Source organism: Melospiza georgiana, chromosome 10 (assembly GCF_028018845.1).
Source record: "Melospiza georgiana isolate bMelGeo1 chromosome 10, bMelGeo1.pri, whole genome shotgun sequence".
Classification (NCBI taxonomy): Eukaryota; Metazoa; Chordata; class Aves; order Passeriformes; family Passerellidae; genus Melospiza; species Melospiza georgiana.
Genome location: NC_080439.1, coordinates 1329941 through 1357530, shown reverse-complemented (window position 1 = coordinate 1357530; position 27590 = coordinate 1329941). Strand labels below are relative to the sequence as shown.

The following is a 27590-nucleotide window of genomic DNA, read 5'->3' as shown; positions in this document are numbered from 1 at the left end:
CCTGCTGGGGAAGGAAAATGTGGAGCTGGGCCATGCAGTAAAACCAGGGCTTCTGCAGGCATGTCCCAGTATTAACCTGGTCACTGGATTTTGGCCTAAACTGAAGGCATTTTAGACATTCCTGGTTGTGAATTCTGCTTGGCCAGACTTCCCCTGGGAACCAAGGCCAGTTCCCAGAGAACAATCCCAGTTCATCTTAACCTGGGATAGTGAAGGTGTCCCTGGCCATGGCAGGGCTGGGATGGGATGAGCTTTACCATCCCTTCCAACCCCAACCAGTGCGGGTTCTTTGATTCTGTGATCTAGGATTTTATGGGTTTATTAACAATAATAAACCAAACAACAGAAGAGAAGGAAGCGCCTCTCTGGAGAGCCCACCATCCCATCCCGGGTACCAGTATCCCTGCAGGAACGGCGGTCCCGGGGCTGCCCTTCCCCTTTTCCCTGCGGAGAAGGGAGCGGGTCCCAGGGGGTGCCACGGGAACGGGAGAGGAAGACACGGGAATAAAACCGGGAACGGCGCCGGGAGCGACACCGGCAGCAGGGGCACGGACCGAGCGGGGCCGGTGCGGATCCGCAGGGCTGCGGCTGCGGGCTCGCCTCGAGGGAGACCCTGCACGAGGGTGAGCATGGGGAAAAGCGGGATGGCGGAGATGGCCGGGATGGCGGAGATGGCCGGGATGGCGGTGATGGCCGGGATGGCGGTGATGGCCGGGATGGCGGAGATGGCCGGGGCACTACGGTCCCCACAGCCGCCGCCGCCCCTGCCCTGCCCTGCCCGGGCCGCCGCCATCGCCTCAGAGCGCGGGCGCGGGGCGCCCCCTGCTGGCGGGCGGGCGGCGCTGCGGCCGCACTCCCTGAGGGCCGGGCCCGCCGGCGCCGGGCGGCTCTGGGCCCTTCCTGCGGCCCGGACACACCGCGGGTTTAATCCCCGAATCCCGGCCTGGGCAAGGCTGGAAGGGCACACAGAGGGTGAGCTGCTCCCCGGGTGCCCTCCAGGGCTGGGCAGAGGGGCGGCATCACTGCCTGACCTGCGGGAATTGCAGCAGCAGCATCATGAAACCTTCCCAGTGCAGCGCCAGTGCCCACCTGCTGGCTTAAACATATTTAATCTGATCAATAAAGACTGCAATCAAAGAATTCTAATTAACAATCCTAGGATCTTTGTAGGGATCTTTGTTCTTTTAGAAACATAGAATGGTTCGGGTTGGAAGGACCTTAAATCCCATCCCATTCCACCCCTGCCATGGCTGGAACACCTTCCCCTGTCCCAGGTGGATCCAAGCCCTATTCAACCTGGCCTTGGACATTTCCAGGGATCCAGGGACAGCCACAGCTGCTCTGGGAATCTGTGCCAGGGCCTGCCCACCCTCCCAGGGAAGGATTTTTCCCTAAAATCCCATTTAACCCAGCCCTCCTGCTCCAGGCTATTCCCCTTTGTCCTCTCCCCGCAGGCCCTTGTGAAAAGTGCCCCTTCAGCCTCTTTGCAAGCCCCCTTTAGGTCCTGGAAAGCTAAACATGAATATTTTAGACTATTTTGATAGGGAAGAGTGTTGTATAATTTACTGAATTTTTAATACAGTTTTACTTTTTATTCTCATACAGGCTCATCATGTCAGTGGCTGCTGCAGCCTAGCTAATTAACACAGGGCTGGGGGAATGATTAAAGGCAGGCTCTGGGTATCTGCATTGTTCTAGTTTAATTGCTGCTCGGGCAATGATTCAGTGTTGGTTTTGGCAGTTGAGCTGCATTTGTCTGGCACGGTGAAATTCCCTGTTCTGTCCACGACACTCATCTGTTGGGGATGGGCAAAAGCAGGAGGGTTTGTAGCAGCTCTGGTGGCAGGCTTGTGCAAGGAATGGGTTTTGTTAGGCGTCCCCTCCGTCCCAAGCACTCCAGGATTCTGTGGTTGTAGGAGGGGGTTTGTGGATGGACAGACCCTTCATGCAAGCACATTGTCCAACTGGCCTGAATCCACCCCTGTTTCCTTTGGATCTCTGCTGCAGCCTTGTCACAGGTCCTCTTTCTTACCTTGTCTCCCTTTGTTCCTGGATATTTAAAAACTCATGTTAATCATAGGAAAAAAGGAGCAAAAAAGCAATTTGTATGTGGAGAAACAGTGTAAAGATACCTCTAAAATCCTTCCAGAGACTAAAAAAAGTTTCCAGAAGCAGAGTTGAGATTCCTGGGTTTATCCAGGCCTGTTGCTGTCCCTGTTCCTGAATAAACACATCTTTGATGCCACGAGCTGCATTTCATGACACTCCCTTAAAAAAGAAGTGACTAAAGAGAGGATAATGTGGAAGACAGCCAATTACTCCATAAATGTAAACGACATTAAAAGTGGTGTGTAACATTATATATTTATGGCTACAGTTTTGTTCTGCTGTCACATAACAAAATGAATAATGCATCAGTCCAAGAACTTGTCATTAAGTGAATTTCTTTGTTGCCTCGCTATTAAAATATAAAAATCCTTTGTGTGTATATATGTGTGACATTAACCCCTCCTGGGAGCAAAATATAGTGTGGGTGAAGGCGCTGTTAGAGTGGCAAATCAAAGTAGATTTTATCATTTTACAGGTGAAATAATGTTAAGGATTTGAAGACATTCTGGAAGGTTTTTTTCTGTGGACGAGAGGTGATAAATGCACTTCGCTTCTGAAAAACAAACTCCTCAGTGCAGGGAGGACGGGGATGCACTGAATGCAGGGGAAAGCCATGGAAATGGTTCAAAATCCAGCTGGAGGTGGCCCTGACCATCCTGCTGGGTCTGGGCTTGGTGGCCATTGGAGGAACCTTCCAGCCTCAACCCCACTGGAAGGGATGGGACACTGAATAATTACAAAGATGGGACTCTGACTCAGATGAGTTAAAGTTAAGCTGAGGAATCTGCTGAGCTGAGAGCTGGAACCTCCTGAAAACATCTCTGAAGTTCATGGTCTCCACCCCCAGCTCCCGTGGGTTTCACTCTCTTCTCCACGTTGCCTTCCTTCAATCCTTGTCCTCCCGAGGAGAGAGGGGAGCATCTATTTACAGCCTGACAAGGGAGACCAGAGGGCCAATCTCACTTCTGATTAGGAGAAAATTGCCTTTATGGTTAAAGTCAGTTAAACTGGATATGGAATTTCAGCCCCCAGCTGAAATCCTCGTCCTGTCCTGTGGGTCCTGCTGAGGGAAAAAAGGAAACCCTAATTCAGTTGAGTGAGGGTGAAACAATTTTGGTGTTGTGCCTCCCAGGCTCCTCAATGTAGATGCACGTGATGAGTTAGCACCTCTCAAAAGTAAGATTAAACTTATCTGAAATACCATTTATCTCAGAATGCATTAATCTGATTTTTTTTCTATTTTCTCCTATTTCTCCCTAACGTAATTGACAGCAAAATTGAATTGGTTTCCTACCGAGTTGGACTTGAAAGGTGAACACTGAATTTTCTATTACTTGGTTTTAATGCAATGTGTACACCTCACGATTTGATAAATTCAGACCTGCTGGGGAAAAGCCAGGAACCACATTTTGGACACAAAGGATCAGATCTTGTTTTATTTCGCAGGATCTATTGGTTTAAATTTTGAAGTTATGAGAGGAAAATGGTTTCTCTGCAAAATGTGTTGAAAATTCAAGGAGTTGGTTTCTGGAGCAGGAGGTTCTCAGGTCAGGGAGGATGTTGGAGGAAAAACAGATACAGGGATACCACCCAAAAAACCCCAAAACAACCAACCCCATAACTACCAAAACCCCCAAAACACAGAGAAACTGAGGAAATGAAAACTTAGTGAGGATTGCTCAGGAACAGGACAGGACAACATGAGCAGAGAGAGAAAGAGATGGAACTAAAGAGATGTTTCCTTCAAAAGGAGACATTTGAGAGAGCAAAGAATCATTAATTCAGACACAGGAACAAACCAGTGACCTGGTGTCCTCTGTTCCCAATGGAGTGGGGAAAAGTCTCTGGCTAATGAGTAATTTCCTAATTGTGGAATGTTGAAAAGCTTTGCTTAGGGAAGCACCATCAGCTCAAACATCAGGTGAGCCTGGACCTGACGGCTCTTGCCTCAACAGGTTTGGTGAGCTCGAGGATTTTCCAATCCAACATTCTACAGTTTCGTGTTTATTTACACAAAGAATTCCACAAATCTAGCAAACAAAGCTTTGCCTGCCAAGCCCTTTCCACATCAGTGCTGGTATGAATTAATTTCAGTAAGGTTTCCTGTGAGGTGCTGCCTCTGTTCTGTTCTCCCCTGCCTGCTTTCCTTACGCTCCCAAGTGATGCTGCTGCTGTGAAAGGAGGTGCTGGTGGAAGCTGTTCCCCTTTCAAAGCCCCGTGCTCCTCTGAGGTGCAGCTTTAATGATGGAAAGCTTATTCAGCAGATGTTTTAGGGGTTTTTGTGCCTTGCTGAAGCATCTCTCCATAACCAGGAGGAGACCTGTGCTCCAGCAAGGTGTGAGCACCTTGTAGAGCAGTTAGTGCTTCTCTCCCCTGTAACTCAGCACAAATCCCTGTGTTCATTTGCACTGCTATGGATTAGCTGGTTTCATTAGCAGCCTCAGAGGCCGGGTGATTAATATTAATAATCCCTGTTAGCCTGTAGAGTTAATTAGGGTGAGAAACAGCTGGATGCTGTGCGGAACCCGCCCTGGCTCCAGACGCGGTGTCTCTGCCCTGATTGCTGAGCTCTTAACTCGGGCAGCTGGGACCGCCGGGTCCTCACGGTCACCTACCAATGCCGCTCCTCCTTCCTGCTTCCAGGACCCTTTAAAGGCTCCTGCCTCCTTCCCAGGACCTGGCAGCGTGCTTGGAGCGGTCCCTGGAGTCGGGCGGGTTTTTCTGTGTGGGATAGCCGCTCTTGCTCTCCTGGGTGAGTTTTCCTCCCTGCTGCTCTCAGGGTTCGTTCCTTGGGCTGTCAGCAGCAGCTTCCTGGCTCTCCTTTAAAAAGCCGAACGCAGCTTTTGCGCCCTTCGGGCGTTCCGAGGTGGGAAAAGCCTCCGGGAATGTGAGGAGTGCAGCAGGGCTGTGAAGGGCTCCTCAGGGCGCAGAGCTGCGGCCCCGGTGGCACCGACCCAGCGCTCGGAGTCGGGTCGGGCTCAGGGTCTGAAAGCCCGGCGGCAGCGGAGGAATGCGGCTCAATTAGCACAGCTCATAAACTATGCGGCTCAATTAAGGAAGCCCTGTCTGTGCAAAGCCAAGCCAGTGGAAGGAGATGTCTGAAGTAATAAAATATGCGTTCGGCGGGGAAATGATGCAGGTGGTTAATGAAAATGTTACCCGAGATGTGAAATGTGAATGCGTGTGGGGATGTGAAAACAAGGCTGGGTGTGTTTGAGTTTGTCCAAAGGGAGGCTGAGGTGGCTTTTTCTGTTGCTTGTGAATATTTTGGAGACCTCTCTGAACCAGCAGTGGTTATAAAGAAATGAGTATGCAAAGTTTCCCTGTTTGTGATCAAGTTTATCACCACGGAGGCGCAGCAGATGTTGGGTTTGTGATGCAAATGAGCCTTTGGAGCAGGGCAGCTGTTAATGAGCTCTGAGCATTGCACCGGACAATACCCACCTGCAAACCCCAACAGCAGTGCCAGGGCTCGGCAGGGTTTGGCTTCTCCAAGACCTGGGTCATAATCCCAGAGTTTTATTCAAGGAAAACCTCTTTTAATTTCAGCAGGGGCTGTGACTGCGGCTGGTTCAGGGTAACTGGAGAATAAGCAAGACTTGGTATGGAAACAAGGGGAACCCTCACATGGTCCTCAAGATGTTTGTGTCCTGGCTGATTCTACCAGAATCAGGGGAACACTTCCTGATTTTAGGAATATGAGTGGATTAGGGGAACACTCATGAGTGTCCTGCTTGGAGTGCACATATTTAAAGGCCATTAATAAGTGGTGCCATGTCCTGGATCTGTGCCCTGCTGAGGCCACCCCAGCACAGAGCAGGATTTGAAACTCGTTATTTATCCCATTCCAGATCTCAGCCTCAAGCCCAGACAATTATTAGCCAAACTGAAACCCTCTGGAGGTGTGATTTGTGAGTCCTGCACAATTCTCCTTGGTTTTCCATGGCTGATTCCTGGCATACAACAGGATTTTGGCGTTGGGACATAAACCTGATTTTGCCATTAGCCTTTTATGTTGGGAGGGCAATGGGTTCTTATGAATACCCAAAATTAAAGAGACTCCAGCCTGACTGTGAAATTAATAGAGCTATCAACCCCCCCTCTGTCATTATACAACAATTGTTAATTATTTACAAGCAAAGTTCTGCAAGAACAGTATTGTAGCTGTCGGCATTGTCGTTATTAAAATTAAAACACTTTGTCTGGGTGGAAGATAACATGAGTCATTTTGGTGAAATGTAATTGAAATGTAATGAATATGGAATATTCTGTTGCTTTTCCCCAATTAGTCAGAGGGAGAACAATAGCCTGTCTCTTCCCTAACAAGATGTTTGTTTTTAAAAGTCTAACAAAATAAATATTTCCAGGGCTTTGCTGAAAAAGGGCGTCATTCATTGTAGCTGTTGTAATAAAAATTAAAACCAATTTATTTTTTTCCAGGATGGGGAAAAAACTATTTTCATAGAGTACACTCTCTTCTTTCAGCTGGTGAAAGATGTATGTGAACCTTTTTGCTTTATTGCCACAATATCTTGGTTTGTCTGATACGAAGACAAAGACTTTAAAGCTCATCTTGTTCCACCCCTGCCATGAGCACCTTCCACTATCCCAGGTTGCTCCCAGCCCAGTCCAGCCTGGCCTTGGGCACTTCCAGGGGTGGGGAATCCACAGTCTCTGGGTGATTGTGGCTGGTGTTAGAAGCCAAAATTAGGTTCATGGTGAGCAAAGGAAGCTCTGAATTCCTGCTGTACAAGGCACAAAGTTGTTATCAGATGCAGAAATAAAATCCAACCCTCTGCCTGTGCTCTCCTAGTCAGGCCACTCTGCCCTGTGAAATTTATTATGTTAAAATCTCTTGTTTAGAAAATGAATTTCAGAGTGAGAGTATTTCTGTCCTGCCATCATCTCACAAGCTTTCTTACAGTCTCATGGAAGTGGGAGAGAAGTTGTGTTCCTGTAGTTCCTGAGCTAAAAGGAAGATGTAGGAAACACACAATTGGATTTCCCTTAAAGAACAACAACAATAATAACTTCACCATCGTTAAAAGAATGTCTTCACTCCCCATTAATTTTGTATTTGATTGCCCAGGCTGTGGTGCAATGAACAGGAGCAAAAAAGCCATTAGGAGGAATTGCCATCAAAATTGAGGACCTGTGTGACTGAATGTGTATTCTAAGGAGCAGATTTTTTAAAAACCTACAATTTATAAACTCCTTCAGTATTACAAAAGCCCTAACAAGAGTTGTACAAACATTTCTCCTCATTATCTTTGGGCAAACAGCCTTCCTTTCTCCCAGCAGCTGCCCAAGGGTGCTTGACCTTACACTTGGCTGTTCCCACTTGGTTCCTTTGATTTTTCTTTGGCTGTTATTAGAAAAATGTCCTTGCTGGGACACTCCCAGCGGGGGTTTGCTGCTGTGCTCTCCCAGGAGGGGAGGACACAGCCAGGCTCAGATCCCTAGGGTCAGTTTTAGTTAAGCTTCACTTGGTGGCAATCTGGGATTCATTTGTCAGAGGGAAGCTAAGGGGGAAAATATGGACATGCTTGGTGGGGAAGGATCAGGTGTGTGCAGAAAGCCTCTGGAATGCTTTGGAGATCATTTCTGTTACAGCTGCCAGGCTCTGGAGGTGCTCAGGTAGGTCCTGGGCATGGGTCCCATCTTTGGAAGGGCTGGCTGAGGTTCAGAGCTGGTGAGATGGCACATGTGTCAGCTGCAAGGTGCATTTCCTCAGTGTCCTGCTCTCCCCTGGCTTCTCTTTGGGCTAAAGCTCCTCCAGAGGCACTGAGAGGCTCCAGCCATCGAGAAGAGGCCCCATAAGTAATATTAACTTCTGCAATTTCCTTGTTACTTTAAGCAGGTTATTAATTAACTGAATGTAACCACTGGCTGTTGATAAATCCTTTTAACTAATTCAAATTCCGTATCGAGCTGGGAGCACTTTCACTCGATGTGCTGCCCAAGTTAAGCTGGGTGAGGAATTATTCCTGATGTGTTTTCCAGCGCCGGGCTTGGGGCAGAGGGAGAGAAGATATTTGTTTGCTTGATTCCACATGACAACTCCAGGGTAACTGAATAGACTGTACGGTCGGCTTGACAGGGCTGAGCACCCGCCAGCAGCCTGGCTCACATACCAGAGCCAGGGGGATGGAAGGGGCACTGGCAGCTGGGATGGAGCCCATCCCAATTCCTCCACAGAGCGCCAATTTGCCATCAATTATTCATGGCTTTCCCAGGTCTCGCTTCTGAGAGGTATGAATAACTTAAATATGTGTTGGTGTAGCAGCTAGAATAATGAATAAACGGCTGCGAGGAGCGGAGCTGGGGAGCAGGGCTGGGTGTTAAATAATGGAGGCACTTTGGAGGGAATGTGGTTGTTAGCAGCGGGGCTGTGCCTGGGTTTCTCTGACTGCTGGGGCTGTGGGATGTAGAAATGTGTTCCAGTGATGCCTGAGAGGAGTGCTGGGGATGCCAGGAAGGAAGAAGCAGTGTCTGTGTGTGGGACAGGAACCTGCAGCACCCCTGGATCCTCCTGGGGCTCAGCTCTCTCCTTCCCCTCACTGTGCTTGGGGCACTTTGTCCCTGGGCTCCAGAATTGAAGCCTTGCTTTGGGGGAGCCCTGGCACGCTGGGGAGCTGCTGGTCCCATTAAATCACCAGCTGGAGGTACATGGGGTGGATTGCCAGGTACCTGGGAGGAACTTGAGGACATTCAGTGCTTGTCTGGTAACTGCTGCTTCAACAGACTTTGAGGTTCAGTGATTTTTGCATTTATTTAGTGCTCTAGTCCAATTTTCCCTGCCAGAGTGGCATTTCTCATGACAGGATCCCTGTATTCTGACCCTGCAGTCCCTCATGCTCTGGCCCATTTCCTCCTTCACTTCCTTTAGACAGAAATACACATTATTCCCTGTGTAGAATTTTAAACCAAATTCTTTTTCCGTAACATCACTGCGGTCTTGAAAATAAGTCACAGATCTAAAAGCTCGTTAAGCAGCCTTGAAAATGAGCAGCTTTTGATGGCATCATTGTGGCAGTGATGGAATTGGTGTTTGTTATGGAGCAATTTATTCCATTTTAGCACTGTGTTGTTTAGTTTAGTCTAATATTTAATATCACGGACACATTTAAACATGGAATTCTTACAAATCTGCCTCACTGATGTTAAAAATGCTACGTCTTATGAAGTGTTATATAAAGCATCAGTGTGTGCTGAACCAGCAGCCAAATGGGATTTCTTATAGATTGAAAATCAGAGAAAGCAGTCTTGACAGCACCCAGATTATCAAGTAATTTATGTATATAAAAAATTGATCAAGTTGTCTGTTTGCAGCAGCAGAAGTTGCCAAGTTCCTGAGTACATTCCTACCCCTCTGCAGCAGCAGCAGCTCCTGCATGGGCTGTGCAGCCAAAATTGCCTCAGAGCTCGGTGAGAGCCGGTTCAGTGTGGGCAGGTTCTGCCCCATAAACCTGCTGGTTAAACCTGTGCGTCACAGGGGAGAATATTCCCACATTGGAGGGACCCCGAGCTGCCTTCAGGCCGTGGTGCTGGCCCAGCCTGCAGTTCTGGTAGGAGAGAATGACAAGGCTCTGTAATTGCTGAGTGTCCTGCAGTGGCCTCCACAGGGACACAGGATCCCTTTGTCCCAGGAGACTGAGAGCAAGCCAGCTCCCAGCACTGCTGTGAGGTGTTCCATCAGTAAAAACCAGTTTTAAATTAATTTTAGGAGCTAAAATTAATTGACTTCATAATTTATCATTTCATCATCTGGTCCAGCTCAGCGTCCATGGAATTTCAAGGGATGTGAAGTGTGGAAACCTGTCCTGACAGAAAAAAGGAGAGAGGCCCATAGGAAACAATGGTTGTCTTGTGGGAAGATTTTAAATATATGCAGCTGATCCCATGGGAACTGCTGTAGACTATTCACCCTGTGTGAAAATGATGCTTTCTCAATATAATCTTTAATCCTTTCCTTTCACTGAAAAATGTGAGAATTTTATTTCCAAGTTTTGAAAGAATGCTCTGTTTTAGGGAGTAAATGCTTTCCAAGCATAAAAATAAAATAAATTTTGATTAGTGCAACACAGAGGGGAAAGGTTCTCTGAAATATCTTGTAATATTCTGTCCATGAATTGCATATGTGGATGTTCTTGGGAAATGTGTCCAGGCCTTTTTTTTCCCTGGGTCAGTGTAGGGGGGAAGGAAGTATCCAGCAGTCTGGCAATATTACAGACTTCTGTAACTCTGAGACAGAAATTCCACAAAATTCTTTCTTGTAAAATGGGGAAGAAGAATTTCAATAGGAGGGAATTCCACCTGAAATTCAGATTTTTCTTTGAGGATGATTCTAATCTTCCTGACATTCATGGAAAAGGAAACGACAAGCAAATTTGCAGTTGTTACAAACTGCAAAGCACAGAGCATGGAAATCCAAACCTGCTCTGTTCACTCTGTGCTGGTGTGAATAACCAGCCCAGGTCCTGAGGGTTAAACCCTGCTTGGTGCAAACCAATCATTCCTGGAGCAGTCCTGGGGGGAGTTTTACAGTCTGGAAAGGCAAAGAGTCACTGACACTGTTTTCCTTCTGTTTTCCCCCAGTGCCTTTCATCCACAGCACTCTGTGTGATCCATGAGTTAAGCATGGCAGCATGGCTGAGAGGTAAGGAAAGAGTTTTTGTTTCCTTGTTAAGGTTACTCAGAGCTCTGGGCTGTGTTGTGCCCACGATAAAACAGCTCCCAGTTCTCTAACACGAGTCTCTCCCGGCTGAGGGAATTCCCAGATCACTTTCCTCTCCTGTGGAATTTACTGGACACTGTAAGTTACGTTTTTGAATGGGATGCTCATTCTATACCTTCTAGATTTTTGAAGATTCAGAAAATGAGCATGTCCTTGTGTTTAGCAAAGACCTTTGGCACCTGTGGTGGCTCAGACCTTCTGTGGGGAATAAGAAATTGGAAATGGGAGCATCCCTGTCCTCACTGCAGCTCCAGCAAGGAAGAAACCAGAAAATCCTGTAAAGGTTCACTTAACATGAACTCCAGTGGCCTGAGTTCCCTAAAATTCCTTAAACAGAGTGAAGGCTTTCCTGATGGATGATGTGTAGCACAGAACTAGACAAAAAATGTCATTGCACAACTGTTTGAAGGTTGTGGTTCTGTTTTCAGTGGGATAACGCCCCAAAAATCAAACAGCTGGATTTACATTTCAAGTCTTTTGGATGTTAAGGAAATTATTTTCTTGTAGAATTTCCTTCACTGTAAATATTTAAAAAAAAAATATTTTCTCTCTTCCTCTTTGGTTTAAGAGGTTTTTTTTTTTTCTTGTCCTTCTAATGTCATTCTGCAGAAGCTGAGCTCTTGATAAACTGTAAGGCTCAGCCTTTCAGCTCAAGTTCAAATGGCTTTTGGATGCCTCTAGGTCCAACTGCCCTTTTACACCGGATTTTTATTGTTAATCTTCTATTATTGGGGGAATTATTTTGCAAACAGACCAATTCAGTAGCTTCAAGCTCTGAAATCTGTCAGGCTGGCTTTTATTCTGATTGCTTCTGATAAGGAGCTTTGGTAAGAATGTGTGCCTGCAGCAAGTGGAGAGACTCACCTTGGAGGGGAGCAGCTTCAAGGTCCCAGGGAAAGGGTGGCTCTTTCAGCTTGGCATGAAAAGGGAAAGGAGGTGTTGGAAACCAGATCAAACCTTGGAATTAATGTGGGATTGCACCAGAACCAGTGCAAGTGGTTTGTGTTATAAGCTGAGGATGTTTTCCTGCATAACGATGAGTTGAAGTTTGTTCCCAGCGCTGGAGTTCCTGCTTTGTTCCCCCCGTGTTCTGGCCTTGGAAAGGTGTCAATTCCTGCTCTGAATCCCCTCTGCAGGCAGGATGGACAAACTTTGGGCAAACCCTTTGCCTTCTCCATTCCTTCTGTGTGTGGGACACAAATACAGCCAGTGAGAAAACTCTGATGGATGGTGTGGAGTCAGGCTGATGGAGATTTAAGGTGATGAGACACATCAGGAGCTACACCCTGCAGCAATTCCATTGTCCAGCTTGACCCTTTAAAAAAGAAAATTTAAAAATGACATTTTGTAAGACACATGATTTGTTTTCCCTCTTGCTCAGTGCCAGCTGCCTATTAATAGCAAATCTTGTAGTGAGCAAGGAAATGCTTAAGGAACAATTCTCTTTAATGCTGATGGAAGGAAAGTATTTCCAGCACTCTTACACAATGTAAGCATTAAGAGGATTTGCTATAATTCCATTTCCAAGAGCTCACAATAAATGTTTTCCTGCATTATCCTGAGTGTTGTCTATAAAACTCACATAAAATTCTCTGTCTGGGTAGAGCTCAGGAGCTCTCTGGGAAGCTGCTGTGCAGGAGCACACCCAGGGGAGGATCATTTGCAAAAGGCCAATGATATTCTCAAGGATCAGGGAATATCCTGAGCTGGAGGGGACCCAGGAGGATGATGAGGGCCAGCTCCTGCAGAAAGGGCTGCTGTGTTTCAGAGCAGCTGATCCGAGGGAGGGCTCCTTCCTGGAGCATTTTTCTGCATTATGTGGGCACATTTTGTTGTGCTATTCCTGAGGCTCATGTTAAAAGGCAAAGCAAACCTCAGACCCTCTTTTGTGCTCACTAAAGGCTGCAGAACGACAGCATTTATTCCTTTGGCCGGGAAATCTCCTCTCCAGCAAGGCTGTTCACTTGTTCTCTTTCTTTCAAACAGTGTGAGCTTACCGAGGGCTGTTTCCCCTCCTTCCCAGGGAAGGATAGCTTTCCACTAACACAGAGAGTTCTGTTTCCTCTATTAAAAACAACTGCCCTCAAGTGGAGCAGGCTTTGTATTTTGCCCTGGAAACAGAGCAGCTCATTCAGAGATAAGGCCTCGCTGCATTTGGGCTCTTTGGTCACCTGATGGAGCCAAGGGTAACTTTTAGGCTGCTTTAGTCTGCATTCCTGGGATGCCTTCCCTGTGGCACTGCAATTCACAGCTCGGGATGCCTGCCTGCCTGCCTGCCAGCCTTCCTGCTGGCCCTGGCTGCTGCCCGGGGGCACAGGAGCAAAGGGGCAGCCTTGGTCCCCAGAGCACCCGGCCCCATCCCCGAGGATGGCCTGGGGGGATCCCGAGCAGGTAAAAAATTCCATGTCTGTGTCTCGCTGACCTTCCGATTTTGGGTTTGTGAATGGCTGAGTGTGAGCAGGTGAGAGCATCCTGCCCTGCCACCCTCCCTGGGGTTCAGCGGGGTGATTTGTGCCTCGGGATTTGCAGTCTCAGCTCCTTTCTGCTTCTGCTTGATGGGATTGGGAGTCCTGTGGAATGGCATTGGTAGAGCTGGGGAAATTAAAACAGCCCTGTTTTGGATTGGCAAGTGCAGTGTGTTACCTATGAAATAGAGATTGGTCCAGGGGGCTGCTTCCAGAAGGTTGTCAGTGTTTTGCCTTGGTTTTGCCCCTTCTGTGGACGCCCCAACTCTGGCAGTGTTGAAAGCCAGGCTGGGTGAGGCCTTGGGCAACCTGGGCTGGTGGGAGGAGGTGGCCCTGGCCATGGCAGGGGGGCTGGGACTGGATGGGCTTTAAGGTCCTTCCCAACTCTTTAACGTTCTGTGAGTCTGTGATTATATTTGACCTTTTTTTTCTGAAAAAGATAATAAAACAGGGATTAGGGGTGCTCTATATCTCAAATAATAATTGTAAGTGATATATCTTGTGGCTTTGCCAACTTCAGAGAAGAATCCAGAGAAACTGGCACAGTGAATCCCCATGGGACCTAAGCAGAGTTTTGGGACTCAAGTGCAGGACACTTCCCAAAGCGTGAGCCTGGCTCAGCCTCTGCTCCATTCCTCAGCCAAGGCTTTGTTTTACGGGAGTTTAAAAGCTCCTAGGGATCATTTTGGCAACAAAAGTGACAGTTTTTTCTAAACAAAGATTGCTTTCTTCTCAATCTTGCCAGTAATGTTTTTCTGGAGTCAAGACATAACAACCCAGGAAAGAGAGGAAGAGGCTTCAGCCTCCTCCTCCTCCTGGAGCTCTGCTCCTGACCAGGGAAAGGGATTTGGAACCTTCAGCAGCTGGTTCAGCGACCAGCCTGCTCAGGTAATGTGTGCAGAAAGGAAGAAAACCTTGGGTTCAGTTATTATGTATTTTTAGATCTAATTTTAAGCTACTTAGTGTTTGAAGGTAAAAATTCACACAGTTCATGAATGTGCTTGAGGATGTCCCTGGCTCAGGGGTCTTGTGTGACACTTTCACGCACATTTAAAAATCTTTGCTAAAATTGTCAATATGTCAATGCATTTGCTAATTTTTTTTTTTAATTTTTAAATTTTTTTATTGTTTTCTTTAAGACTGGGGCCACGGAAGCCTTGAAACACAGCCCAGATTTATCCTTCATATGAAGCCGGTTGCTCGTGGCCGGGCGTGCTCCCGTTGTGTGCCCAGCTGAGTGCCCATGGTGCCTGCAGAGGGCGGCTGAGCAGGGCCATGCATCACCTCTTCGGGCTGGTGCTGGCACACAAGGACCTGTCCCGGGCGGGGGATCTCTTCTCCCTGGAGGACGCTGAGATCGAAGGGAGCCTCTCCGAAGCTCTTGAGCAGATCAGAATCATTAGTTCAGCTGCAGTGAGTGAAATGCTGTCCTTAATAAAATTTTAAATGAGATTATATTGTATAAATAAGGGGGGGGGTATATAAACAATTTAAATTTCTGATAAGACTTGAAGAGCAAATATTTTAAATATATCTATAAAATTTAATAAATATTTCTATTTTATTTATATACAAATATTTTACAAATTCTATATTCTATATATTTATATCTATTATATTTATTTTATATATATATTCTCTTTATATATACCTATTTATATAAATATATATATCTTAAGTATTTAAAAATATTTTAAAATGTGCTGACAAAATCCAGTTCCCACCAGATTCAAAGATATTTCAAGTTCATCTTGAAGGACGAACTTGAAATATAATAATATAATATATATTTAATATATAATATATATATATGAGATATACTATACATTCTATATTTAAACTATATATAATATCGTTTATTGTATTATATTATATCATTATATACAATATATATAATAATAAACTTGAAACACAATAATTTTTATTGAATAGTTATTTAAAACATATGAAAGATTATATAAGGTTACACGGGTCCATACCTTCCCAGTAATGAGAATTAAGACCTGTGGGATGACAAATTCAGGAGTTCTGTCACGCTGAACATTTGTTGTAAAGGAGGACATGGGAAAATGGACACTGGGTGGCTGCAAACACTGGATTTGGTGGGTTCTGGCAGCCATTTCACTACAGGTGTGTTTGCTTTCCCAGGACTACCAGACCAACGACAACGACCAGGCCGTGGTGGAGATCTGCATCACGCGCATCACCACGGCCATCAGGGAGACCGCGTCCATCGAGAGGCACGGCAGGGCCCTGGTGGCTCTCTGGGAGTCCTGCCTCGAGCACAACCTGACGCCCTCTGGCAGGGATGAGGATGCCCCACATGCCAAAATTGCATCTGACATCATGAGCTGCATCCTGCAGGTAGAGCTGGGCTGGGAGCGGCAGTGCTGCGCTCTCGGTGCCAATTTGTCTTTGTTTTACTTTTTAAAATACTTCGGTAACTCTCTTTTTGTGTGCTTGTGAATGGTGACGTTTAAAACTCAGAGCTTGGGGAACCATTCTGATTTCTCTTGAAATCATTGAGGTAACTCATAGAACTATGGGATGGTTTGGGATGGATCTCAAAGTCCATCCAGTGCCACCCCTGCCCTGGGGACACCTCCCACTGTCCCAGGCTGCTCCAAGCCCTGCCCAGCCGGGCCTTGGGCACTGCCAGGGATCCAGGAGCAGCCACAGCTGAGTTATAAAAGTACATTTGCTGTTCCCTCAATCAGAGCTTTTATTGGCAAGCTCCTCTGCATTAAAACAAAGAGGTATAAACTGAGGTTTTCCAGCAGATGTGGGGGACAGTTGGAACAATAATGAATATCTGCCAGCTGGGCTGGATCTCAGGCAGGTCTCTGTTGATATCAGCAGCAGGGAGGTCCCCAAGGTTTGCAAACATCACTGGATCACTTTATTGAAATCTGCTCTTCATTGTCACCTCCGCATCTTCTGAGTGTGCCTTCCTGCCCTGATGTTTATCATGGAACAAATGAAACCTTTCTCCTTCCCTCTGAATCCAAACCTTTTCTTAACTAAGGATTTTATCTTTATTGTAAGGGGTGGGGGGGAAAAAAAAAGAATTGTTCTTTGGAATTGTCTTAGATCTTTTAAACCCTAGTCAGAGAGCCAAGCCTTATCTTCCCATTCTTTGTGTAGAGTAGCAGAGCAATAACTTGGAGCAGCATTTGGCTCCTGCTCCGTGGGGTCTCAGCCAAACATAACAAGGCATTATGTTGATTTAAACATGCTGCTGCAGAAAGCTCCATTTGTTTGAAGGGCTTTTCTCATTAAAGATGCAGCTTTTGGTCATATGGCAGCTGCCAGAATGATCTGTCTCGACACCAAGGGGTGGCTGCAGCCCCTTCTTCCTCAGGGGTCTCTGGGAGGGAGTGTCCACTGCTTGGCAAGTCTCTGCTCCTGGGGAAAATCCTCAGAGCCACTCAGACTCTGTGGAGTAACAGATTTGGGGTTTCTCAGTCTAAATTTATTCTAGTCACGGCTGCTCCAGAATGAAAATCCAGAAAATCTGCTCTGCCTTCCTTCGCACTGTTCTGCCGCTGTCTGAAACATCTGGGTTCCAGGTTTGCCTGGGATTTCAGCTGCTAATTAGGCATAATCAGACTGCAGGATTATTTTCAGAAATGGGGATGTGCTCCAGTTTCAAAGATCTGAGTGGAGAGGAGAGGAGAGCACAGCACTGGTTAAGGAGGCTCCAGAGGAATGTGAGTGCTCAGTGACACACAAATGTGTCCTGCTGCTGTGGGGATTCGGCAGGCAACGGATGTGTGTACTTTGTACACACAATTTTCTGTACAAATAATAGCAGAAAACCTTTCCTGACCTTGATTCCAAACCCCAGTGTACACTCAGGGACCCTGACATTTCAGAAGCTTGGAGCCATTTTAGAAGAGGGGTTTGCACTCCTGAAGGATCTCAGTGTTCAGAGGAATTGGTGGGGCTGCCCCTGGGTCCCTGGCAGTGCCCAAGGCCAGGCTGCAACAACCTGGGACAGTGGGAGGTGTCCCTGCCATGGCAGGGGTGGCACTGGGTGAGCTTTAAGGACCTTTCCAACCCAAACCATCCTGGAATTCTCTGAGTTTGAATAAAAAAATGAAATCTTAATGATTACAGAATAATTAATGACCAATACGAGAACTATTACACTGTGAGCAAGTGTCCGGTGCTGTTCCAGGGAGTGAGTGGCTGCTCCAAGGTGTTTACTGTGCTTTGGGATGGTGGATTCAGCCTCTGTCTTTCCCAGGGAGCACCAAACACAAAATGTCTCATTAGAAATGGTAGCACGTAGTTAGTGCACTTCATATCTTCTATATTTTATTTATATTGATTTTTGTTTATGCACCACATATTTTGTTACTGTCCTTCTGCTTCCTCTAGCAGAAGACAAAAACAGGACTATTCTTAACTTTTTCTGCTGCAGTAGTTTTAAATTTCTGTATTTGCTCTTTCTTTGACTCTTGCCTACAGTGGTGGTACCAAAACATGACCTTTCTTGACAAGCTTTTTTCTCTTTTCCCCATGTTGCTTTGACTTTGGTTTCCTTACTCTGCCCAGCACTAGACTATTATATAATATTTTTTTTTCCCCATTTTTGCAGAATTACAACCGGCCTCCAGTGATGGCCTTGGCTGTGCCAGTGGCAGTGAAGTTCCTGCAGAGGGGCAACAAGGAGCTGTGCAGGAACATGTCCAGCTACCTGTCCTTGGCTGCCATTGCCAAGGCTGAGCTGCTGGCTGAGCACACAGAAACCATCGTCAGGAGTGTCCTGCAAGGTAGGCCCAGCCCTGGCTGGGGTTTAATCCAGGTGTGTGACCACATCAGGCTGTGCTAGGCAGGTACAGAGCCATGATCTTAGAGAATCAATCAATCTTTAGGGGTGGGAAAGGCTCCAGGATCAATCCAACCATTCACCAAATCATATCAGCTGTATAAAGCAGACCTATGAAAATATCTATAAATGTGATCAAGTGTATTAATCACACTCTAACAGACTTTCTCAAGGAATATGTGAATTTACTGCACCTCTGGAGGTTTTGGTATGGATTGGCTGACCCACAGGGCAGGAAATACATCTGTACTTGTTAATATTCCCTGCTAATGTACTCCAAATTATCAGCCCTGATATGAGGCACCAGCCATGGAGCTCTTATCCTTCCTCTTAGTGTCACTGGCAAGGCTCCAAAAGAGAAATGGGGATGAAATTAATCCCATTCTGTGGTGGAATAGTCAGATGGAAGATATAAAAGCTTTGTAGTGGTTCTTTCATTTTGCCTACGTTATTAGCTTTATATAGAACAATGTTGCTAATCTCTTTACATTTTATTTTTTGCGGTTTAAAAAGCCAAAAATATTCATTCCTCTATAAAAGGAATTCCAGTTGAATTGGAGTAATAAAGTTCACAGTGTTTGTTGCAACACAGCGCTGCTGCAGTGGGAAAATCAGTGTTCTCCTTCCAGTAGGGGTGATAGCAGTAAGTAGCAATAACTAATTATTAAAAGAACATTGTTAGGAAGATGTTAAGCCCTCAAAATAAATGTGTGCATCCTGTATTTATTAATTTATAAATTAATTTATAAATGTAACTTTTTAAGACTTACTAATGTGATAAGTTAGTTAGTTAGTTAGTTAGGTGTTGCCATCTGTACTTTGTGGGATAATAAGAGAAAGAAATAGTGAATGTATCCATGGTTTTGGGAAAAGTGATGCACACCATAACGAAGGTTTCAGCAGGGCTGAGTTGTGTATTTATGTTCTTCCACCAGCAGATGTTGCTGTGGATATCAGGTTTGGGAATTCCAGCCTGGAAGGGGCCGCTCGGAACAGGCAAAATGATTCGTTTGGCGTGGTGGCTTAATTACCCTGCACATAATTGGCGTGTGAGGCTGGGTGTGCAGGAGGCTGGGAACTCAGAGCTGCCCTGAGAGTGTTTGCTGAAGGGAGCAGGAGGCTTGGCTGCTCGGGATGGATTTCCAGGGCAGTTTTTGGAGACAAAGCCGTGTTGTGGGGCTGCACAGACGGGGCTCGGCCTCGTGGCACCAGGCTGAGCAAACTTTGGCCCCTTGCCTGCAAATGCTGGAGAGGAACTGCAGCTTTTCATTACTTGGGGCAACTCTTTGGCTGCACAGCCAGGTTCTTATCTCATTAGCTAAACAGGGGCTCTTTAGGGAGGGTTGGACTGCTCTGAGCTCCGCGCTGACACCGCCCGTCAGCACCGGGGTCACACGGATTTATTCCCCTTCATTCCCGGGGGACAGCAGCAGCTCTGCCCTGCAATCCCAGAGCCCCGTGGCTGCTCCACCTTCCAGGGCAGCTCAGGCATCCTGTGATGCTGGGCTGGGGCTCAGCCTCGCTCCCCCATCTGTGTGGGCAGTGCAGGATTGCAGTTTTTTCATAACTGGAGCCCAAATTGCCCCACAATGCTATTTCCTCCAAACTGCTCCAAAGGAAAGCGTAGCTGAGCGAGGAAGGAAGGATGGAATTGTGCTGGAGGAGGTGGGCTGTGCTGCTGGGATGATGAAGGAAGAGCAGAGCACTCTGGAAAAGGGAAGTTTTCCAGCTGAGTCAGTGAGGATGGAAGGCCTGGCTTAGCCTTTGGTCCTCTGCCAGGACGGACAGACAGACAGGAGAAGGCTCCTTCCGAGACAAAGCATCTCAGGTATGAGCTGCAGCAAGAGGAGCAGCCAGGAAGGATTTCTGGAGATATTTTTGAGGATTTTCCTTTTCCTGCTGCATGTCAGGGACATTTGTTTTCACTTAATGGAGGGCACTGAACAGAGGGGGGATTTGAGAGTGGTTCTGCCCTTGCACAATGGTGGGACCCCAAGTGTTTTTGTAACTCTGAATATCTGGGTTTTGGCTGCCAGAGATGAACAGAGGTAATATTTCATTGTTCTCTAGCTAAGGTTATTTGCAGATATTACTTAGTGAGGGATTTTTGTCAAGTTTACTGCCAAGCATTTATAACATAGATACACTTTTATTGCAGGGTAACAGGAGAAATCCCAGCAATCAGGGCAATTCTTTTCCCTTAAATAAGCAGTGCTGCCAAAACTTTGGAGCAGGTCATATAACTTTAGGTATGAAGCACAGCCCTCTTGAATGGCACAGGAAGGTGAAATTTACCTTTTTTTGCTACTTTTGTATCTGGGCAGCAAGGATCTGTCATGGCCAGGAGGAAGTGTAGCAGCAACATGTCAAGAAATTTGTCAGAGTGTGTTCTTAGGACATCTGTGGAGAATGAAAGAGACAGGGAAACATGGGGGGATAGAGAAGAAGGATGGGCTGCTTCCAGGGGAAATAGGAATTGTTTGAATAAGACATTCCTCATGATAACTTCTTCAGAGGCTTCAACAGGTAGCAAGTAATGGTTCTTGTTGTAAATGGTTACACACCCAGTGAATGGGATATTCATCATTCTCTGCTTGAGCTCTGTTTTCTGATGATAGAAATCATCAGCAGTTCCTTGGCTCCCTGCAGCTGCTGCTGTGCTCTGTATCCAGCCCTAGGCTTTTAGGGGATTTGGGATAAGTTTGTGTGAGAGAGAAGAGAATCACTGGCACTTAGCAGCAATTCTGTCTTGTACAAACCCCCTGAGCGCAGCAAACAAGTCCAAATGTACCTTAAAACCTGACCCTAGAGGGCCAAGATTGTGCATGAGGTCCCTGCTCCTGTGAGATGTTGCAATTGATGTTTTCTCTATCAGCAGCTAAAACTGCATGGTTCAAAATGTGGAAAAAGCCCCACTTGGGGCTTGGTTCAGAATTTTGGTTTATGAGAGGAGTAGAGAGTTTTAGTCTAGTAAAGTCTCTTTATTTACAAAACAACTTTACAAAAATAATTTCAATAAAATTATCACAAAGTCAATGTACAATATAATACAGCTGCATTTCCTCCCAATGTCACATCAGATTATGATGGGGAATATTATTTTTATATCAATCCATGGCATAAATAATGCTTTAAACAAGGAACTAGCCTTCTTAGAGCCTACACATTACTAACAAGGATTAATAGACAACACATTTCTTGATTTGGGCGCTTCCTCTGTAAAATTCACATTAACACTATAGAACCCAAGGATTGGAGGGAGCCTGGAATGGTTTGGGTTGGAATGGGCCTTTAAGCTCATCCAGCCCCGCCCCCTGCCATGAGTAGGGACACTTTCCACTGTCCCAGGTTGCTCTAATGTCCAACCTGGCCTTGGGCACTGCCAGGGATGCAGGGGCAGCCACAGCTGCTGTGTTTTGCAGAGCCAGGTCAGATTTTCCTCAGCAGGGATGTTGGGAGCTCCATTTGGCTCCTGAGTGTCCATGGTGACCCTCACTTTATACATCAGAAACCCTGCACTGGAGAGACAGAGCTGCCTGGCCCCAGGAGCAGCTTTGCAGTGCCACCCCTTGGTGTGTGGCTGTGTTTTCAGGGTTTCTCCAGGGCAGCAGGCAGAGATCCATCCCATCCCCACAGTGCCTCCTTCTGTGAGCTTGCAGGGCTGCTGTTCCTTGGGGATTCCAGAGGCAGGGGCTGCTGCAGCTCTGGCTGTTCAGCTCTGTGCAATCCGTCCCCGTGCAGCCCCAGCTTTAGGACACGTACTGGGCCCCTCCGTAGGGCAGCACCTCGGTCACCCCCCAGCCCACCACGTTGCCCCGGGTGCCACAGGTGTCCCCCGTGCTCTGGGCTGTCACCTCGGCGGGGCTGAGCACTCTGTCCCACAGGTTAAAGCCAGTCAGCTTCCCCGAGAAGGCCAGAGCTTCATCAAAGCCTCCTCCCACGCAGCAGCCGTTCTTCTCCTGGCCCAGCTGCAGGATGCCCCCGTCGGGGATGGTGTGAGCCCCAGCCACGTGCCAGGCGCTGGCTGCCAGCTCCCCCTGTGCCCACAGCGACGCAGATCCGTTCTCCGAGCTCCAGGAGCCGCACAGGTGCAGCCACTTGCCAGGAACCACCACGTTGGTGGCAGCCAGCTTGTGCTGGGCGCTGCCCACGGCCAGCACGGCCGAGGCGCGGCTCAGGTACAGCTGGATCTCGTAGGGGTTGAACCTGGTTCCGTAGGAGAACACGATGGTTTTGTCCAGGGCCTCGGTCACCTTGAGCCAGATGCAGGCGGTGAAGGAGCTCAGGGTCATGGCAGAGGTCGGGTGCACGCTGCCAAAGATCTTCCTGGAGCGCATGGGGAACAGGATTGCGGTTTCGCAGCCTGGAAGGGGTTGGAAGATTGTCAGGTAAATAGGAACTGGGTTATTTGTATGTGTACAGCTGGGACCTTTGATACTGCATGGCATCATTAAGGTTGGAAAAGATCCCTGTGATCACTGAGTTGTGGCTGCCCCATCCCTGGCAGTGTCCAAGGCCAGGCTGGACATTGAGGCTTGGAACAGCCAGGGATAGGGAAAGGTGTCCCTGCCATGGCAGGTGGGATTGGAACAAAATGATCTTTAAAGATCCCTTCATCCTAAACCATTCTATGATTCTGTGAACTGCCAGCCTGGCACCATCGTGTTCGCCACTCAACCAGGCCCTCAAGTGCCACGTCCACCCATTTTTGGGCACTTCCAGGGATGGGGACTCCATCACTCCTCTGGGCAGCCTGTCCCAATGATCCAGTGCTCACTTCCAGGCTTCCCAAAGGGAGCTGAGAGCTCAGCTCGTCCATTGGGATGCAGGAACCTGCCCCAGGAGGATTGAAAGGAGCTGTCAGAGCTGGTGGAGGAATTGCTGGACACTATGGCAAGGGATAATCTGGCTGCAGGAATCTGTGGGCTCTTCCCTGCCTGCACAGTGGGCACTGAACAGTCCTGGGGCATCCAAAGGGTTAATGCAGCCTGTCTGCCCTGCTGCTTCCTTTGGGAAGCTCTGAATGGAGCACCACCCCTGGGAGAGGGGCTCTGTCAGCCCCTGGAATTGGGTAATTCTGCCAGGTAATTGGGTAACCCTCCCTTGGCGCCACTGAATTGTTGTTTTATCCTCTGTTCTCAGTGTGGAGTAGTGAAAATGCCAATGTTGTGCAGAGGGAAGGGGTCAGGGATCCCCTCAAACAGCAGGTTTGGCATTCCCAGGAGAAGGGAACTGCTGGGAGGCTGTGCCATGGATAATGGGCATCAGGGCACAGGAATGAAAAAGGAAGGGCAGAAAATGTTGGCAGGAACGTGCTGAGATGGGCTTGCTTCCTTAATTTACATGACCCCCTTTTCCTGGCTCTGCCTTGGGATTTTTTTTGGTCAGGAGTTTTCATGGGCACTGGTTAAACGGGTGAAATTATGAGACAACTGATTTTAACCAGCTCTTCTCTCATGTCCAATCAATCAAAGTGTTGATAATAGAAATTAGATTAGTTAAAAGCACTAACAGAAATTTATGCAGCTTGGGAAAGCAACTGGTGATCAGTAAAGCCAAGACATTTCTGGTGGTTTCTGTGCTGCTCCCTGGCTGCACCCAAGTTAATATCCAAGGTGACAGGAGGGAACAAGCAGCCCTTCTCCAATTAAGCTGCTTCATTTCCTGTTTAAAGAGGCTGGAGGATCCGAAATGTCTAAAACGTGTGTGGAAATTTCTGCTCCGGGGAATGAAGGACTCTTTGTGCCCTCCAGGACTGAGCTGCTGTGGTATTTCATGGGCTGCTTCCCTCCAGCTTTGAGCAGATTTTACACCTCCCATTGACCCTTTTGAGGAGGGGCAGGGTCAGTGAGCAACTGCTGGGGATTCTCCTTAAAATGCTACTTAGGAGCACCATTGTGAAAAAGATTTTAATTAGCAGGCTTTCAGGCTCTATTATCAAAGCCTAAACAAAATTAAAACCAGCCTCAGTGAAGAACAAAAAAGTGTGATTAGAAAATCCCTCAAGAGTATGGCTGGCAGTAAGTCAAGATGTGAAAAATTAAAGTCAGTTGCTAAAAATTCCCTTGGAAAAAAAATCCAGAGAGATACTCTGGAAGTACTTAAAACGCAGCCTTTAAATTTACAAGTATGGTTGTTTTATGTAAAATCATGTGGGAACCAGTGGAAATAAAGTGAATTTCCACTGCTGATCCTTACTGCAGATCGAGTTTGTTGCTCTCACCTAGGGCAGAGTGGCTGCTGAGGTACAGGGAGATAAGGAATGAGATCATGCTCTCTGCAAGGTTTGTGTTTGGGGAAAAGAGGAATCTGCTCGAAGACCTCCTCCCAACACACAAAGATTTCTGAGGTGTTGTGATAAAGCAGTGAAAACAATTTACTTCTAAAGCTGAGTCTGCCCTGCATGAAGGGATGGGCTCAGGTTAGGCTGCAAAGGCTTTGATGTGAACAGTTCTGTGGCTTTTGTTGCCTTTGCTGCAGCAATTACTGCTCCTCTCTGCTCCCTGGAGATGCTGCACCCCCTCTCTCCTACGCACCCACCCTGCAGGGGTAGATTTTGGGGGGGTTTAGGTGGCAATAATTTATATTTGTGGAAAACAGAGCCATTAACCAGCAGTTAGAAGCCTAGCAGTGTCAGCTCACTGGTGGGCAGAGTGATTTCAGTGCAATTTGTCTTGCACATGGTGATTCTGCACCCACATTTAACAAATTTGGGGCTGCTCCGCCACACCCAAGCTTCTGCTGCTGCTTTTCTGGGTGTCTCCTTGCCCTGCACAGAAAAGATGAGTTGGGATTGGAGGTGTGAGCCCACCTTTCTATGGCCACCTCACTGATCAGTGTAAACGTTTTGGAAAAGGAAAAATCCCCCAAACAGCAGCAGCAGCACAGGTCACTGATTTCTCTGTGCCACTGGGAATATCCAGGGCAGGATATTCCCACTGGCATGCAGGGAATGTGCCCTCCCTGCCCTGAAGCTGCTTGGCTGGCTGGCAGCAGCATGTCAGCTCTTGGGCACCAGGCTGGTGAGGAGATGCTCATGGAGGAAGAGGAAGGAGTGGGAACATGCAGGAGAACAGGAGAGCTCCCTGACTGCTGCAAATGTACAGGAGTCACCAGCTGGGAAGGCAAAAGGTGAGAGAACATCATCTGGGTGTCTAAAATACATTTACTGCTCTCTGACAATGGCTTTGATCTGGGAGAGCCAGGAGGAGGTGGGATCCTGGCTGGTTCTGCCCTGCATGAGGACTTTGAAACCTTTCTTTGATCCTATGTTTGAAAAGCTCAGTGCCACTCTTTCCATGAGTTCTGGGTTCCCCCCTGCTGTATTACACTAATTCTTACACAGCCTGTTCCAAGCTGCCCTGCTGCTCCTGGGATTACTTTGGAGCTGCTGCAGAAGGAGATGCCCAGGAAGGGGTTTGTGGATCCCTGTTGCTGCAGGAGGTGCCCAGGAAGGGGTTTGTGGATCCCTGTTGCTGCAGGAGGTGCCCAGGATGGGGTTTGTGGATCCCTGTTGCTGCTTTGGAGGTGCCCAGGAGGGGTTTGTGGATCCCTGCTGCTTTGGAGGTGCCCAGGAGGGGTTTGTGGATCCCTGTTGCTGCTTTGGAGGTGCCCAGGAGGGGTTTGTGGATCCCTGTTGCTGCAAGAGGTGCCCAGGATGGGGTTTGTGGATCCCTGTTGCTGCAGAAGGAGGTGCCCAGGATGGGGTTTGTGGATCCCTGCTGCTGCAGAAGGAGGTGCCCAGGATGGGGTTTGTGGATCCCTGTTGCTGCAGGAGGTGCCCAGGAAGGGGTTTGTGGATCCCTGTTACTGCAGGAGGTGCCCGGGAAGGGGTTTGTGGATCCCTGTTGCTGCTTTGGAGGTGCCCAGGAAGGGGTTTGTGGATCCCTGTCAGTTTGGAGGTGCCCAGGAGGGGTTTGTGGATCCCTGTCAGTTTGGAGGTGCCCAGGAAGGGGTTTGTGGATCCCTGTTGCTGCAGGAGGTGCCCAGGAAGGGGTTTGTGGATCCCTGTTGCTGCAGGAGGTGCCCAGGAAGGGGTTTGTGGATCCCTGTCAGTTTGGAGGTGCCCAGGATGGGGTTTGTGGATCCCTGCTGCTTTGGAGGTGCCCAGGAGGGGTTTGTGGATGCCTGTTGCTGCTTTGGAGGTGCCCAGGATGGGGTTTGTGGATCCCTGTCAGTTTGGAGTGGCCTCCCCCGAGCTCAGGCTGGCCTTACCTGCTGGCAGCAGGTGCTGAGCTGCCCATTGCTGTGACGCCCTCAGCTCAGCCCGGGTCTGCTGCAGCTCCTTCCACAGGGAGCTCAGGATGGGGCTGTCCCCTCTGCTGCCATGCTGTTTGTCCTGCTGCAGGGCTGTGTGCCGTGCCTGCTCCTCGGCCCTGCCGCGCCAGGCGCTCTCCAGCCAGCCCAGCCTCGCCGACACGTTGTGGCTCAGCTGCAGGACGTGCTCCAGAACCTTCCCTTGCTCCGACTCCTGCAGCCTCCGGGCCTGCTCAGCCTGGTCCCTGCTCCTCAGCAGCGCCTGCTCCACCTGGGACGCCACGCGCGAGGTGACGGTGGTGACAGTGCCCGCCAGGGTGGTGGCCAGCTGGCTCAGCTCTGCCCTCAGCGTCTGCAGCTCCAGCCTGGGCAGCTCATCCAGAGCCTGCAGCATCATGTTCTCCTTCATCTGCGAGTTCTCCAGCATGATGAACAGCTTGTCCCACTTGCTGTGCTCCCGCTGGCAGTCGCACGAAGCAGCTGCAAGGGAACGTACAGATGTTGCTGTTCCTTGGTACCGAGTGTTACACGGCAGCGTTTGGCAAAGCCTGGCTCTGTGCAAGGCTGTGTCCTCCAGACTGTCACAGAGTCCTCGGCTCAGACTGGTTTGGGCTGGAAGGGACCCTACAGACAATCTGGTTCCAGCCCCCTGCCGTGCTGGGGCCAGCGCCTTTCCCTCTGCATCGGGACAGAACCGTGCAGGGGTGTGATTACAGAGATCCTAAACCCCTGAACCATGCAGGGGTGTGATTACAGAGCTCCTAAACCCCTGGGACAGCAGCAGCCTTTTGCAGGAAAACTGGGAAATGAAGAGCCTAAAGCACAGCCCAAGGCACCCATCCAAGGGCTTTACCTTTACTGCCCATAATAACCCACTGCTACGAGCACGAGCCTCTCCCTCTGGAAAAAGTAAATTATGTTTGCAGTAATAACTCTTACAAGAGCTAGGCAGCACTGAAGTTAAATTCAGTTTAAGTGTACTCACCTTCCTCAGCCGCAGGGGCTGGACCTTCGATTTCGTTATCCAGATTCACGTACATGAGCTCGTAGTCGTCGTCTTCATCCACCACAGAGGCAGAAAGTCTGAAAGCACAGAGCAGCGTGAGCAGGGACAGGAGCTCTCGGGGCAGCATTCTCCTGGCGCTCCCGGGGCTGTGCAGGAACTGCGGGGGCTGTGAGAGCTGCAGGA

At 48.2% G+C, this 27590-nt stretch overlaps 2 protein-coding genes across 2 annotated transcripts in view; one reads left to right on the top strand and one right to left on the bottom strand.

Annotated features, from left to right (window-relative positions):
- The first annotated feature begins 14567 nt into the window (after nt 1-14567).
- The window catches only part of VEPH1 (ventricular zone expressed PH domain containing 1), a 50030-nt gene continuing 37007 nt past the window's right edge, over nt 14568-27590 (top strand). The window contains exons 1-3 of the mRNA XM_058031604.1: nt 14568-14724; nt 15460-15675; nt 17915-18089. Of these exons, the coding sequence (XP_057887587.1) occupies nt 14587-14724; nt 15460-15675; nt 17915-18089 (529 nt within the window). The 5' untranslated portion in view covers nt 14568-14586. The remainder of the gene's footprint in view (nt 14725-15459; nt 15676-17914; nt 18090-27590) is intronic.
- PTX3 (pentraxin 3) lies at nt 21602-27534 on the bottom strand. Its single transcript, XM_058031606.1, has 3 exons — nt 27387-27534; nt 26360-26881; nt 21602-22508 (listed from the first exon to the last, which is right to left on the bottom strand). Exons 1-3 carry the CDS (start codon nt 27532-27534, stop codon nt 21895-21897), a joined length of 1284 nt encoding a protein of 427 aa, XP_057887589.1. The 3' UTR covers nt 21602-21894.